This window comes from Papaver somniferum, unplaced genomic scaffold, assembly GCF_003573695.1.
Source record: "Papaver somniferum cultivar HN1 unplaced genomic scaffold, ASM357369v1 unplaced-scaffold_35, whole genome shotgun sequence".
Classification (NCBI taxonomy): domain Eukaryota; kingdom Viridiplantae; phylum Streptophyta; class Magnoliopsida; order Ranunculales; family Papaveraceae; genus Papaver; species Papaver somniferum.
The window spans coordinates 2142829-2158022 of record NW_020645971.1 but is presented as its reverse complement, the minus strand read 5'-3'; the positions used below and the strand labels follow the sequence as shown (position 1 = coordinate 2158022).

General features: G+C 36.2%; 1 protein-coding gene across 1 annotated transcript in view; it reads left to right on the top strand.

Moving 5' to 3' along the window:
- Positions 1–9403, top strand: part of LOC113342201 — a 30237-nt gene extending 20834 nt beyond the window's left edge. The window contains exons 2-4 of the mRNA XM_026586818.1: positions 6615–6716; positions 6767–7713; positions 8274–9403. Coding sequence (XP_026442603.1) covers positions 6615–6716; positions 6767–7713; positions 8274–9403 — 2179 coding nt within the window. The remainder of the gene's footprint in view (positions 1–6614; positions 6717–6766; positions 7714–8273) is intronic.
- The last annotated feature ends 5791 nt before the right edge of the window (positions 9404–15194 follow it).

The following is a 15194-nucleotide window of genomic DNA, read 5'->3' as shown; positions in this document are numbered from 1 at the left end:
CTAATTCATGGAATTTAGTGGGGAATAAGCCATGAAACGGAGTAATGAGATAAAATAGATTATTTTTCTAGGAATTCGATTGATGAATGTTGTGCTAGAATTTAATCCATGAATTGCTCTATACAAGCATGTAATATGTCTAGGAGCATTGTTTATTTGAGAATGAGGTATGAGATGATGGAAGCATCATACTCATTCTGAATACTGATTGTGCATAGTAAGGAACTGTTAGAGCATTGCTCGGTCGAACTCGCATGCGTTGCTATCTCAAGCACGTTTGTCAATGTTAGTGATCAAAACTATAAGTCTTGATTTCTAGTCTATTATAGCTAAGGTCTCGGATTAGGATAGAAAGTGTAGTTGAGCTCAAGAACTCCATGGCAATCATCACTCAAGACGAAGGACTACTCAAGGAACCGGTAGATCTTCATCGACTAAAAGGTATGTGGAGAATTGAACTTATCTTGAGACAAAAGTCGGTTTGCTATATAGACTTAGATTATACATATTTGCTATTTCGAGCCGAGTTTATCTCGCCTATCTATTTCTCGAAATATGTGTTGCTAAGCTTTCGCTTTAGCCAAGTTCATCTTTACCTAGTGACGAAAGCCATGACAAGTTTCAATCACTTTGAAAATTGCTTACTTTGAAGAAAAATAGTTTGTGAATAACAACTATAGAATATCAACGTCCTCTAAGAATGTTTCAATGATTGAAATGAGAGTTTAGATTATATAATCATTGGAGGATATAACCATTGTTGTGGAAACACATATATGTATAAGTACTTATTCCTTGAACCGAAGTTTGCGAACTTTTTCGATCAAGAGAACCGGAAGAGTGGCGTGAGCCAAGTCCGCGAACTGGCGGAAGTTCTCGACCCGAGAAATTCTGCTGGAGTTTGTGAACTCCGTCCGGGAACTTAAGTCCGCGAAACCAGTCCGCCAACTTGAGTAGGTTATATCTAAAAACGATGTTTGTGAACTTATTCTTATATAAACTAAAGAATGCAAATTGCAAACCGTGGCTATTTAGTTCATGAACCGATTCGAGTGAATCAAATCGTTTTTGCTTCAATTGTGTCTTGTATAGTTACATAAGATTTCCTTGCAATTGAACAACTCTTTAACTAGTTCATTTGAGTCACTTGAACTAGTGGTGAAGAAGAATATGGTTGATATGAAAGTGATCATATGGCTAACCATTTGGTTGACTATTGTTGAACCAATAAATGTACAAGTTTGGGTACAGTTACACAAGCCTAGAAACGTGTATTTCATTTGTGTGTAACAAGCTAGTTTTCGATCTAACGGTTGAAAGATATTAGCTTGAATCTAATCGGGTTTTCATCTAACGGTGAATATTGAATGCTTTGTTACCAAGCTAACATTGATTGCAAACCCTGATTTGAAAGACTATATAAGAGAACTCTAGCAACTGGGAAACATAATCCCCACACCTTCTGTGTGATACTAGTTGTGCTAAGCTAGAGTCAGTTCTCCTTTAACCTTTGGTTTCTTCTTCTAAACCAGGTTAACGACTTAAGGAATTCATTGGGATTGTGAAGCCAGGCCGATACTACTTTCTTGTAGTTGTGTGATATGATCTTGCTGTTTTTATCGTACGAGTACAATTGTAATAATTGGATTGAGATTGATACCTATAAAAGAAATCACAAACACTTCGTCTCATCGTTTGTGATTCCGCAATATCTTTTTCGCTGCATCGATTAAGATTATTGTGAAGTGATTGATAATACTATGCTGTTCTTCGGGAATACAAGTCTGGTTTATCAATTGGTTCATGTTCACCTTGATTTATCAAAAGACGGAACAAAACTTGTAGGTATATTCGTGGGAGACGGATTTATCTATTACCGTAGACTTTTCTGTGTGATACAAATTTGTTTATTAAAGTCTTCGACTTTGGGTCGTAGCAACTCTTAGTTGTGGGTGAGATCAGCTAAGGGAATCAAGTACGTAGCATCCTGCTGGGATCAGAGACGTAGGAGCATAACTGTACCTTGGATCAGTGTGAGATTGATTGGGGTTCAACTATAGTCCATACCGAAGTTAATTTGGAGTAGGCTAGTGTCTGTAGCGGCTTAATACAGTGTGTATTCAATCTGGACTAGGTCCCGAGGTTTTTCTGCATTTGCGGTTTCCTCATTAACAAAATTCCGGTGTCTGTGTTATTTCTTTTCCGGTTTATATTTTGTTATATAATTGAAATATCACAGGTTGTGCGTTGTTCAATCAATTAGAATATCCGGCCTTTTGGTTGTTGATTTAAATTGATTGACACTTGGATATTGGTCTTTGGTACCATCCAAGTTATCTCTCTTGTATTTGATAAAGACTCGCAGATTTCTATTTGCTTGAGTATACATCAAATCGAGAGATTGAGATATAAACTCTTTGATATACTTTTTATCTAGATTGAGTCTGACCGTCTAGTTGATTCTCTAGAAAGTATATTGGAGTTTGTCCATACAGATTGCTAAGCGAAATATTGGGTGTGGTTGTTGTACCCCCACTTTTTCAGGAACAGTGTGGCATCTCGAAGACGTTAGCTCTCTATACTAGCATGCAATATGTCTAGGAGCCGTCCAATCGTTAATAGATTCTATACATATTCGCTTTACATAGTCAGGGAACAATGTGGCATCCTGATGACATTAACGCTCTATACTAGCATGCAATATGTCTAGGAGCCGTCCAATCATTTCGATTTCTATATAAAGGTGTTGATGAAATATGCGAAGTGTCGAAAAGCTCAGCCGGGGAGGCTTTATGAATAACATATTCATACAGATCTCTGAGAGGGTGTATGCTCAGTCAGCTATTGTGAAATGAGCTTTCACAAATCCTAAAGTATGAGTTTCACATACATTCCCGAAGCCGTGTCAAAAACATGCAAGATCATGATTTTACTATTTTAGACTTTGTTGAAAATCCACCATCAATATTAAGTCCCCTGCTTAGTGAGGGACATTCATGTTCCGCAGTAAGCACTGGATGGTGATTTTCCTGTAAACGAAATAAGTGGTCGCACTTAATCGTAAAAGATGTTACCAGAATCCTCGACTTTCCCTGATGATGTCATGTACGAGTGATGGATTGAATAAGAACTCTGGTAGTATGATAGAGCATCGTCCAGGGAGCGTGGAGAGGTGATGCATCGCTTATTTGGTCGGTCAAACGTTCAATTTTGGTCGGTTTAGGAATCACGGGCCCGTCCCAAAAGGGAATCCTTGTTTAATTAGGTTTTTGGAAATAAAATTGTTATAAAAGGGAAGAAACCCTTTTCTTTCTTTTTTTATTATGACCGACCAAGCCTTCCTCTTTCACCTTCTCTCACGTTGGAAAGAGGAACTTTTTTTTTTGTTCGCCGGAGCTCACTATCACCAATCGCCACTGGATGATTTCCGACCAACTCCGACGCCGACAAAGGTAAGTAATTTTTTTTTTTGTTTTTTTTTTTGAAATTCATGAGTTGTTAATAAAACAAAATCTCATATGTGTATATGCATGTGTAGATTTTCATTAAAAAAATTGCTTTAGCAAAGAGACGTTCGTTCGTCCGTTAGTTTAAGAAACGAGCAATAATAACTAATATGAGAGAAATATATATTTTTTTGAATAGACATGGTCTCATAGTAGTGATGAATTTTTTTTTAATGAGATTTTATGAAAACAAAATATATGGTCTTATACACGAACGCTCGTTCGAGCGATTTTTTATATTTACGTGAGTTAATAACTCACGTCAAATTTTCTTTTCTTAAAATACGTGAGTTAAAAAAAATTGTAAAATCAAATTTTGATTTTCAAGCAATTGTTGAAAGCAAATAATTATTTTTGATGAAATAATATTTACATGAATTTTCGTGATTTCATAGTGGATGCTCACACAGTAGAAAATTAGTGTATGTTCACACTGTAGAGTATTGCACGAGTAGTTCATGTTAGAGCACTGCTCGGTCGAACTCGCAAGTGTTGCTATCTCAAGCTTGTTGTCAAGTTTAGTTGCCAAAACTATAAGTCTTGATTTCTAGTCTACTTATAGTTATGTCTCAGATTAGGATAGAATGTGTAGTTGAGATTTAGAGTTCACGACGTTCATCGATTGAAGACGAAGAACTACTAAGGGGAGCTTGTGGAACTTCATCAACAAAAGGTATGTGGAGACTTGAACTCATCTATCACTCAGAAGTCCATTTCTATTCTATCTCCTAATGAGACAAAAGTCATATAGCTATATAGACTTTATATTATACACATTTGATATTTCGAGCTGAGTTTAACTCGCTTACATATTTTCTTGAAATATGTGTTGGTAAGCTTTCACTTTAACCAAGTTCATCTTTATTCTTGACGAAAGTCAAAAGATGATCTTGTGTCGCCTGGTAACATCTTACATGATTTGTGTGAGACAGTCATTTGATGTAGACTCGGATTTTTTCGTATTGATCTATTGATCACTTGAAAAATGCTTTGAAGCTAATAGTTTGTGTGAGACAGGTATCCCGTCTTCCAAGAATGTATCAATGATTAAGATGAATTTAGAACGATTAACCATTGATTGGATATAGCACAATATGCGTACTTGTTTGCTAACTGTTGCATGTTATTTCAAGTCTAGGAACTATAGTATGCTTACTCATATGCGTACCGGTTGGTTATTTGAAAGTACGAGAACTTAGTATGCATACCCGTATGCGTACCGACATAATAATTCAAGTCTGGGAATTCAACTGAGTTTGGTGGTGTACGACAGTATGCGTACCCATTCGCATAGTGGCGAACCCAGACCAAGTACGGAACTCTAAGTATGCGTACCCGTTTGCATACTTGAGTGGGTTAAGTTCTAAAATCGGTTTGTTCATGAACAAATACATTTATATATTAAGGAATGCAATCTTTTGCAAACCATGGCTATAATGTTCATGAATTGATTTGAGTGAATCAAAATCGATTTTGCTTCAATTGTCTCTTGTACACTTCTATGAGAATATAAACAAGTTGGAATTATATAAATAACCCTCTTTTTGACGGGCTTCAAAATTACCCTTATGAAGCAATAAAAATACCCCTCTTCATTCAAAGCCTTCCAGGGGACCAATTAGATTTCTACTAGATTACTAAATTACCCTTTGTATATAATTAATATCTTTAAACCAAAAACCAGTTGATCCAACGGAAAGAAAGAAAAACGAGAGAGAGAGTTGTTCATCCGTCAGCTGTAAACCAGAGAGAAGAAAAAATTCGAAAAATTCTATGTGAAATCAACAGATTCAACAACAGAAAATCATCTTCTTCTTCTATTACTGAATTTCTTTTCATCAACATTGTTCGTATCTTTTGAATCTCAGATCTGAAAGAGTTTCTTTATCAAAAACAGAATCAAACAAAATTTTCTCGATCTGAAACAAATTGGTAATGGTGATTCGTGATTGAAGATGAGTAGATATTTATTTTGTATTTGCATGTTCGATTTGTAGTTTCTCAATCTTCATATTTTGATTTCAGATTATTTGTATTTTCTGTTACAGAGATCGAGTTTTTGGAAGCTTGATTCTGTGTGTTTGATTCTACTGGATTGATTGGTTCATTTAAATATTATTTGAATTCGAGATTGTTATTCATATCTTCAACATGTATTCTTCAATTCTTCAATCTCCAATCTCCGGTCTTTGATTTTTGAATTTCTGCTGTTTTATTTAGATCGGTTCATAATTCAATGTTAGGTTTGATTTTTAGCTTCAATATACTTTGCATGAACCAGTTCTCGTTTTGAATTATTTTGGAGAATTTCCTAGTGTTAATATGTTAATAGGAGAATTATTAGGATAATACTGATTGTTGAAGACTTATTTTGAGTATACTGAATGTTTATCAGTTTTGATATAATTAGAAGTTAGAAGTTAGTGTAATCAATTAGAAGTTACAAGTTAGTGTTTATATACTCAGTTTACATATCTAACGTTCGACATTGAATATATCTTTCACGAGGGGGCGCAGCCCCCGAGTGATATGCGACGTAATCTGAATTTGTATCTTAGGTTAGGTTTGGGCATTTTCTTATGGTTTGCAGTGAATTTTTTAACATGGAGCATGTATTTTCATGTAGTATTTCATGTTGCAGGTTCACATTTGCATCGATTGCATACTAATTCGATGCACAGTAACATATATGATGTTGTTTATGCTGTTTTTTTGTTTTAAAGTCCTTGTTGTTGACATAGTATTTTGGATAAATTTCATTGTTGACACTGGAATTTTGTACAATATTCATTTTATTTGTATCAACATTGGTTGTTGATTCAGGTTTGTTGAACCAACTTTCATTGTTGATGCAAATAACCTGGATAAATTTCTTATTATGGTTGTTGATAGCTGTTTTATTGGATCAACATTGGTTTTTTGATGCAGGTTTGTTGGATCAACTTTCATTGTTGATGCAATAACCTGGACAATTTTCTGATTATGGTTGTAGATAACTGTTGTTTTATTGGATCAAATTTGGTTGTTGACAGATTATGGTGTCAACATTGTTTTTATGTTTTATTAGATGTGATTTGTTGATCCAATTTGACTGTTTTATTGTTTCAGGCCAAAGATGGCTATTGCAGAGTTCACTTTATCCAATTTGACCGTATCACATGCTGTTTCGGAGTCAACTAATGTCAGCGAGATGATTAGTGTGGTGAAACAGTACTGGCCTTATGTCCCTGAAGACCTCGTACTTTTTGGTTACACTGTAGATGGAAGATCACATGTGATCAATCACGATTTGGAGTTGGGTTTTTCATTCACTACTGCATCTCCAAAGGGATCGATGTGGTGAAGTTTAACATCCAGTTTAAGATTGTTGTTGATTCTGTTCCATATTCTTCTTCGGTTGCTCCTTATTCGTCATCATCAAGTTGTGTTTCAACCAACGATGTAGATATTGTAGAAGATTTTATGGATGATTCATCTTTGGTCAAAAGGGTCCCCAAGAAGTCAGATGCTTGGGCCAACATCTTAATCGGAGTAGGGAAGGTTTTTGAAAGTAAAATTGATTGTCATGATACTGTTAAGAAGTATGAATATCATAGTGGTTACAAACTTGAAGTACGTAAGAGTGACAAGAAACGTTACATTGTGCGTTGTTTTAACAAGAAAAGTCAAAGTTGTAGCTGGAGGTTTCATGCATCTCTCGTTGCCAATATTAAAGGTGTGTTTCAGTGCAAGACGTTTCACGGAGAGCATGCATGTGATTTAGCTTCTTCTGATCCAGCAAAAGTCATGATGACAAAGTCTTTTCTGAAGGATATCTTAATAGATGAATTTCGAGCATCAAAGAAGAAGAAGACTGCAGCTGATGTCCAAGATCTGCTCCATCAGGAATATGGTATTGATCTCAAATATAGTCAGGCATACCATGGTTTACAGTTCACTAAAGAGTCTCTTTGGGGTGATGACATCAAGTCCTATTCATACTTTGTTTGGTACAAATACTCAATTGAACGTTATAATCCTGGAAGCGTCGTCAACTTTGAGTATGATGGTCTAACAAAGCAGTTCCAGAGTTTTTTTGTTGCTTTCGAAGCTTCCATCACTGGTTTCAATAACTACTATCGTCCGATGTTATTTATTGATTGTACTTTTCTCACTGGGAAGTTTAAGGGAGGTCTTATGGTTGCTTGCGGGAAAACTGGTAACCAAGGTATGTCTTTTAATCTTTTTTTCTTTTTTTAATTATCAAGTGTTTCAACTTTAGTTGTTGAATCACACAATATAGTCTGATATGTACCTGGATTTCAATTCTATGAATCACATAACTTTGTTCATCCCATAATTATTGTTGTTGATCCCATAACTTTTGTTGTTGATTCATTTTTTCAAATGTTGATCCCATAACTTTTGTTGTTGATCCCATAATTTCAGTTGGTGATCTCTTTTTTTTGTATCAACTTTTGTTGTTGTTCCATAATTTTAGTTGTTAATCACATAACTTCTGTTGTTAATCCCATAATTCTTGTTGTTGATTCCATAACTTTTGTTGTTGATCCATTATTTCAAATGTTGATCCCATAATTGCAGTTGTTGATCACATAACTTATGTTCTTAATCCCATAATTCTTGTTGTTGATCCCATAATTGCAGTTGTTCATCACATAACTTCTGTTCTTAATCCCATAATTCTTGTTTTTCACCCAATAACTTGTTCATGGATTTCAGTTTTTGTGTGTCACTTTTTGAATCTTTTTTTTTTGTATTTTCTAGAGATCTATCCAGTTGCTTTTGGTATTGTACCTTGCGAAAATTGTGAGAGTTGGGAATGGTTCTTAACCAACCTGAAGAGTATTATTAAGGAAGACCGTCCACTGACCATCATATCAGACCGCGGAGCTGGCCTTTTGAAGCATGTCCCTATTATCTTCCCAAAGGCTTACCATTCTTACTGTTTGTACCACATGAAAGGTAATATTCCGGTTCCAAAGGGTAAGAACAGGAAAACTGCTGTGAAGTTGTTTGAAGAGTGCTACACTGCCTTAACAAAGGAGAAGTTTTTTGCTGCTGCCAAGAGTATGAGCAATCTCAAGCTTGATTCAGTGATTGATTGGATGGTAAATATTCCATTCGAGAACTGGGCAGCTCATGCTTTTCAAGGAGAAAGGTTTGGTGAGAACACATCGAATATTGTGGAGAGTTTTAATAGTGTTATCAATCATGATAAGCGGCTTCCAGCACTTGAGCTTGTGGATTGTATTCGTGCTAAAGTAATGGAGCAGAACTACAAGAGGTTGGTGGAGTCTAGTAAATGGAATTCAAGACTTACTCCCCGGATGCAAGCTAGGCTCAACAAGAGGGTTACCGACTGCCGTTTCTACCAGTTCAGAAGATCAAGTGATAAAGTCTTTGAAATAATTTCTCCTACTGGAAAGCACACGGTTGATTTGGATGCTAGGACTTGCACTTGCAATTGGTGGCAGAAGCATAGTTTCCCTTGCACCCATTCGATGAAAGCTATGTTGCAGATTGGGCCAGACGAACCTTACAAGCACATCAGTCTGTATTATACCATTGAGTACTATAGAGGTTTGTATGCTCTTCCTATCTATCCTATTCCCGACCATGAGAAGCCGCCTAAAATTAATGAAGAAGGTTATGTCTTGCCTCCCAATGGTGGTCGAGCGTCAGCTGGAAGGACAACTACTTCAAGGTACAGGGGTTCTCGAGAGAAAATTCGCAAGAAAAGGAAGTGTGGCCAGTGTGGGAGACTTGCCTTCCACAACCATCGTAGATATCGCAGAGCTCCTTTGGTTCCTCGTGCACCAGTGTTTCGCATGGAGTCTAATTCCAGGATGATCAACTTTTTGAGGAGGATGTTGTTCTGGAGTTTTACTGGATGATTTACTATTTCTCTGAACTTGCTTTTTACCTTTTTATGCTAGTTCTTGAATTATCAACATGGATGTTAGTTATTTTTATGCTTTCCCTATATTTTCTTATTGGATTTGTTGCGTTTTTAATGACATACATTCTGTTTTATTTGTTTATTAATGTTATTCTTGTCAGTTTATGTCAGTTTGCAAGTTTACTAGTTTTTTTACAGGAAAAATTACTATATAAACTGTATCAACATATCAATGTTGATCCAAGTCAGGGATCAACTTCCATTGTTTATCCTCCATTACTGGATCAACTACCATTTGTTGAGGCTTGCTGAAAAGAAAAAATTTGCATGGTTACAAGTTAACTACTTTAGCTGTGTATACCTGCAAGCTTTACTATGTAAACTATATCAACATGTTAATGTTGATCCAAGTCATGGCATCAACTTCCAATGTTGATCCCTCTTACTGCATCAACTTCCATTGTTGATGCTTACTGAAAAGAAATTTTTTGCATGGTTTTATATGTATATATACAAGTTAACTCCATCAGTTTTCCATACCTGCAATCTTCAATACCAACATTCATTAACTTTTATGTGAAACCAATCAGTTATTCATCAATTATTTTTTGACCCATTGATTTTTGGGATCAACTTCCATTATTGATCCCAAAAATGGATCAACTTCCAATGTTGATGCTCAATAAAAAGAAAAAAATCATGGTTTTATCTGTATGTACAAAGTTAACTCCATTATCTGAGCATACCTGCAATCTTTACTACCAACATTCATTCACTTTCATAACCAAACCATTCATTCAATTGATAATCACTTTCATAACTAATAGTAATATTAATTCATAACAAACTAGTACTAAACATATCCTCCAAATTGTTTGAGAACATAAGCAGACTTTCAGACATAGATTTACAGTAACTAAAAGATGTCTTTTAAAACTAACAGTTTAAATAAATTAGCAGACCTACACAGAGTAACTAAATTACTTACCAGCATATGTTAACTACACCTACGTGTGTATTGCACTAACCTAATGGTTCAACAGAATCTTGTATGTTGAGTACCTCTTCGACTGAGTCTGTAAGTTCTTCTACTTAGTTACCTTCTAATGGATCAACAAAATATTGTATGTTGAGTACCTCTTCGACTGAGTCTGTAAGTTCTTATACTTGCTTACCTTCTTCCAAAGTTGGTTTCCATGCATCGAATTCAGCTAACATCCTGGCATCCATCTTCGCTCTCTTCATGTTTATGTTCTCATGGTATTGGATAAAAGTTTTAGAACTTTTATCTAGATTGAGTCTGACTGTCTAGTTGATTCTCTAGCAAAGTATTTCAGAGTTAGTCCATACAGATTTCTAAGCGAAATATTGGGTGGTGTTGTTAGACCCCCGCTTTTTCAATTGGTATCAGAGCAGGCAAACACGTTCAAGGCCTAACAAGTCTGTGTTTGTAGCGACCTGACTCTATGGACAGAGGTGCTATCTCTATTACAGTCAAGTTGGTCTAGTCTTTGTTGCATGTCTTGTAATCCATTCATAATCTGCATGCAACTCGAATAAAGCCAATTAGAAGTAGAATTATCCCACCTTGGTGCTTGACTTACATACCCACTACAAGGTTGTTGTTGGTATGTATGAAAATCACCATAAGGTTGTCTAGGATATGCATCATAGCCAATAAATTGGTTTTGATTGTATCTCATAGATGGTGGGTAATTTTCATAGTGTTGAGGTTGTTGAAAACCGTATCCATTATTCCAATATGCTCCGTCCATAAAAATTGGTACCTGAAACAAGAGGTCTCAAAACTATGTCAAAAACCAGAAATAAGAAAAACTAAAACAAAAATAAGAAACCAAAAACAAATAACAACTCGTTGCTCCCCGGCAGCGGCACCAAAATTTGATCACTGTCGTAGGCGTCAAAAATAATTACACTTTCTTACTACTCAAAATATATAATGAAGCAAAGGGCAAGAAAGGATCGTTACCACAGAGAGGACTAGGTTTTCAATATGTTTCGGTTTCCTATATAAAACAATGGGGGGATTTTCTGATTTTTTATAAACTAAAAGTAAAATAAAAGCTAACAAAACAATAAAACACACAAATCAAGGATATAAAGATATTGGTTAAGGATTTCGTTTTCATTCACAAACATGTTCTTGTCTTAATAACTAGAATTGATATTTAATCTCTCATTATCAAAAGCCCTAAGATACATAGTCGAAAGAATATCCCGCAATTTCTTGATTTCATCACACATACATGTAAAACGATGCAAGTATGAATTCTACCACAAGAATAACCTAACTCCTTGCGCTAAACAAGTTCAATTCCCATGGAGCATTAAGATTCATGAAATTAGGCTAATCATTGCAATTGAAATACATTGTGCAAACAATTCGAACAAAGGTCACGATTCACATATGATTACGAGGATATATCACTATAACCTACAATCATATTTATGCTACTTGTGTTCAAGGATTATCGCTCGATGATTAACTCTAAACTAGCAATAGATGTGATTACAAGTTCTACCAATTTGCAACTTGACAAAACAAACAATTAATCATGTTGTAATACGTCAACCATACAACTATATTTTCAGAGAATTATGAACGATAAATATGAGACAAAACTAAATTATTGAATCAAAGAACCATGTTATGTGAAATCCAACTAATCCATAACCAAAAAAAAATTAAGTACTCATGCTCATGGAGTTCATAACAAGAATAAAGAGAAGAATCATCTTTCTAAACCCTAGGACAAAAATAGAAGATGCGATGTTCCCCCTCCCATAGATATCAGGGTGTTTATTTTTATAGGTCTCTTGCTGGTCGTGAGAATTAGCTGCTGACATACCAAGTGGCCCACTCCAAAACTGAACAGGTCCGACCCATTAGATATTTGGTTTGTCAGGTCTCTGGAACTGAAAACACATCTTCAACTCACTTCCTCTAGCTGCCGGCCATCTCATTCACATACCACCAATACTGCAGTTTCATGCCTTTCTCACCAGCTTCTGCAAACTCAATCCTCCATGTACAGCATATAACAACAGCTCCAATGCCAACCAACTTCCCTGCATTCTTCATAACCAGATTCAACTGCACCACTGTTCATTCAATCACAATACTCCAGCCATACTTGTGCAACACAACAACTACAAGCCTGCAAAGCAGCACGACGCATCTACCTGCAGTCAATTATCTTCTCCATGAGTTCAACCTAAAACCCTTGAATCTCCTCTGACCTTCAATTCAAGTTCCATTCTTTCCATTGCATCGCCAGTGGTCGCCAAACCCTTGTTCACTGCAATTTCAGCTGTTCCACAAACCATACCACCCATCTTCATGCCTGCAGATGCATAATTCAGTCCATGAAACCCTTGAATATCAGCTTCTCTCAAATCGACGACAAACTCAACCCATTTCTCCTCTTTCTAGCTGAATTTCTTGTTCAACCCACTGCCAATTTCATACAAAACCCATCTTCAGTTGCACTTGCACCTGCAACTTCAAATGATTGATTACTGCACCATCTTGGCCACCAGTTCCAGTTCTGCATCCATCTGTAGTTGTACCACCATCTTCACTGCCATACTTCCAATCTCAGTAAACCCTTAAAAATCAACATTCCCTTCTTCATTTCCTGAATCTCCACCATGACAGCAACCACAAGCCAACACCACCTGCAATGCAGCATCTCCATCACACACACAGCTGTGACTGAAGCTCACAATCTCCATGAATCAGTCATATCCTTAACTGTCCAAGCTTCTGAACCAAGTCCCTGCAACATCACCTGCAGCAGTAGCTTCCTTTAACAACTCAGACCACCAATTCTGTACAAAATCATTCCCTTGCTCAATTCTGTAATTCGAGCAACAAATACCACCAACTGCTTCTTCCATTTCGAATCAATCAAATCCCACAACAACTCAAACCCTAATTTCACAGCAGTAACTACCACCAGCTTCAGAAGCAAACCCATTTCTGTCTCCAATTCTGCTCAAAAGCAACATCCATTCAAACCCCATATCATCCACATATGATGCCATTCTCAGATTCCTTCGAAATCAACACAAACCCATTTGAATACTTGCCCTAATTCTACATCTGAGTTTGAATCTCAATTCCTGCTCAATCTTGTTCATCTTTTCTTCATCTATTGCAGCTCAATCACCAGATCTCTTCCATCCATTGTTCTTTTGTCTTCAAGATCTCTACCAAATCTGCTCTCGTCTCTCGGGATTCAGGTTAAAATCTCTCCATCCCTACTTACCTCTTCTCTCACGGAAACAACAGACTGAAATTGGGGAAGAAAATGACTTTCTTCTTCTCGTCCTGGTTGATAAGGTTGATGGTACGGCAGGTATTTAGGCACCCCTGATGATGATTACGGGCCACCAAAATGATCTTGTACTGTCAGTTCCCTAGAACTGACAAACTTAACCAGTGAATTTGCTCATAACTTTCACATGCAAAGTCGGAATGACTTCATTCTTTCGCCACTGGCTTCGTCTTTTCGTTTTCTTCAAGATGATGAGAAGAAATCCTAGACTTGAGCTAGTTCCACTTCTTTTTGCTACAATGACTCCAAAGTACCTAAATAACTCAAAAGCACACATAAGATACATAATTTACACGACAATAGCAAAGAAAGCATAAATACTAGATATAAAATTAAGGTGTTTATAACACCTATCATTGATCAACCTTGATGCAAACCTCATATTCTCAAGTTAATAATGAGGATGCAAACATCACTATAGTTAAATAGTGATGGAGTGAGCAGAATGCTCACATCTTGTGTCACCTGGTGACATATCAAGGTTTTTCGTATAGAGTACTTTCTTACCTCGTCTGACTGTGGTTCTCTTAGAATTCTTCTTGTGTTCATGAGTTCCCTGTTGATTACTCAAAACCAGATTCATCCTTTGCATGTCATTCTGAAGTTTGGAAATTCGTTTGTTGTTCCTCTTGAATTTCCAACACTTACTTTGAACATGACTTGTACTTCCACAAAACATACACTTCAGAGATGAATTTTCGTTTCGCAGAATTGACTCCTGTTTATCACAAGTTTTAATATCCACAGTTCCAGACCCGGCCGAAACGAAGTAATTGTTTATGCTCACAGTCTTGCTTTTCAACCCTAAATTATTTGTGTTTCCAAAAGACTTCTGACTGAATAACATTGGTGAAATCTTGTCAGAACTTCCAGATAACCTTTGCAGGTCACACTTAAGAGTATTAATCTCTTTTTCTTTTAAAGATATGGTTCTGGTGAATTCATCATTAAGACAGTCAATCTCAAGATTTTTCACATGAAGTGATGATTCAAGTTTCTTCGTAATCATTTTTAGTTGAAGATTTTCTTGGTGAATTTCTTCATTTCTATCCAAGAATTTAAAAATCTCAGTGTCAGACTCGCATCCTGAATCAAAATTTGAGTTGGAAGAAGTTTCTGCTGTGAAAGCTGAAATTTCTGTGCAAACTTTGGAAGTATGCGGATTAACCAACTGAATTGATTTTCTATGTATTGAATCATCCGAAGCATTAGAGAGAGAAGGATGTCCCTCAGATCTTTTGTTTCTTCTCACAATTTCGTTGATCTTTTGTAAAATCAATGACCTGTCAGGATCAATATGATTTGAACAACATTCATCAGTCCAAGACAAGCAAGAAGGACTACTTGTGTTGGTCACAGAATTGAACGCGGATGTTCTGAATGTGTTATGATCATTATCAAGAGCTCTCAACTTTCTAGTGAGTG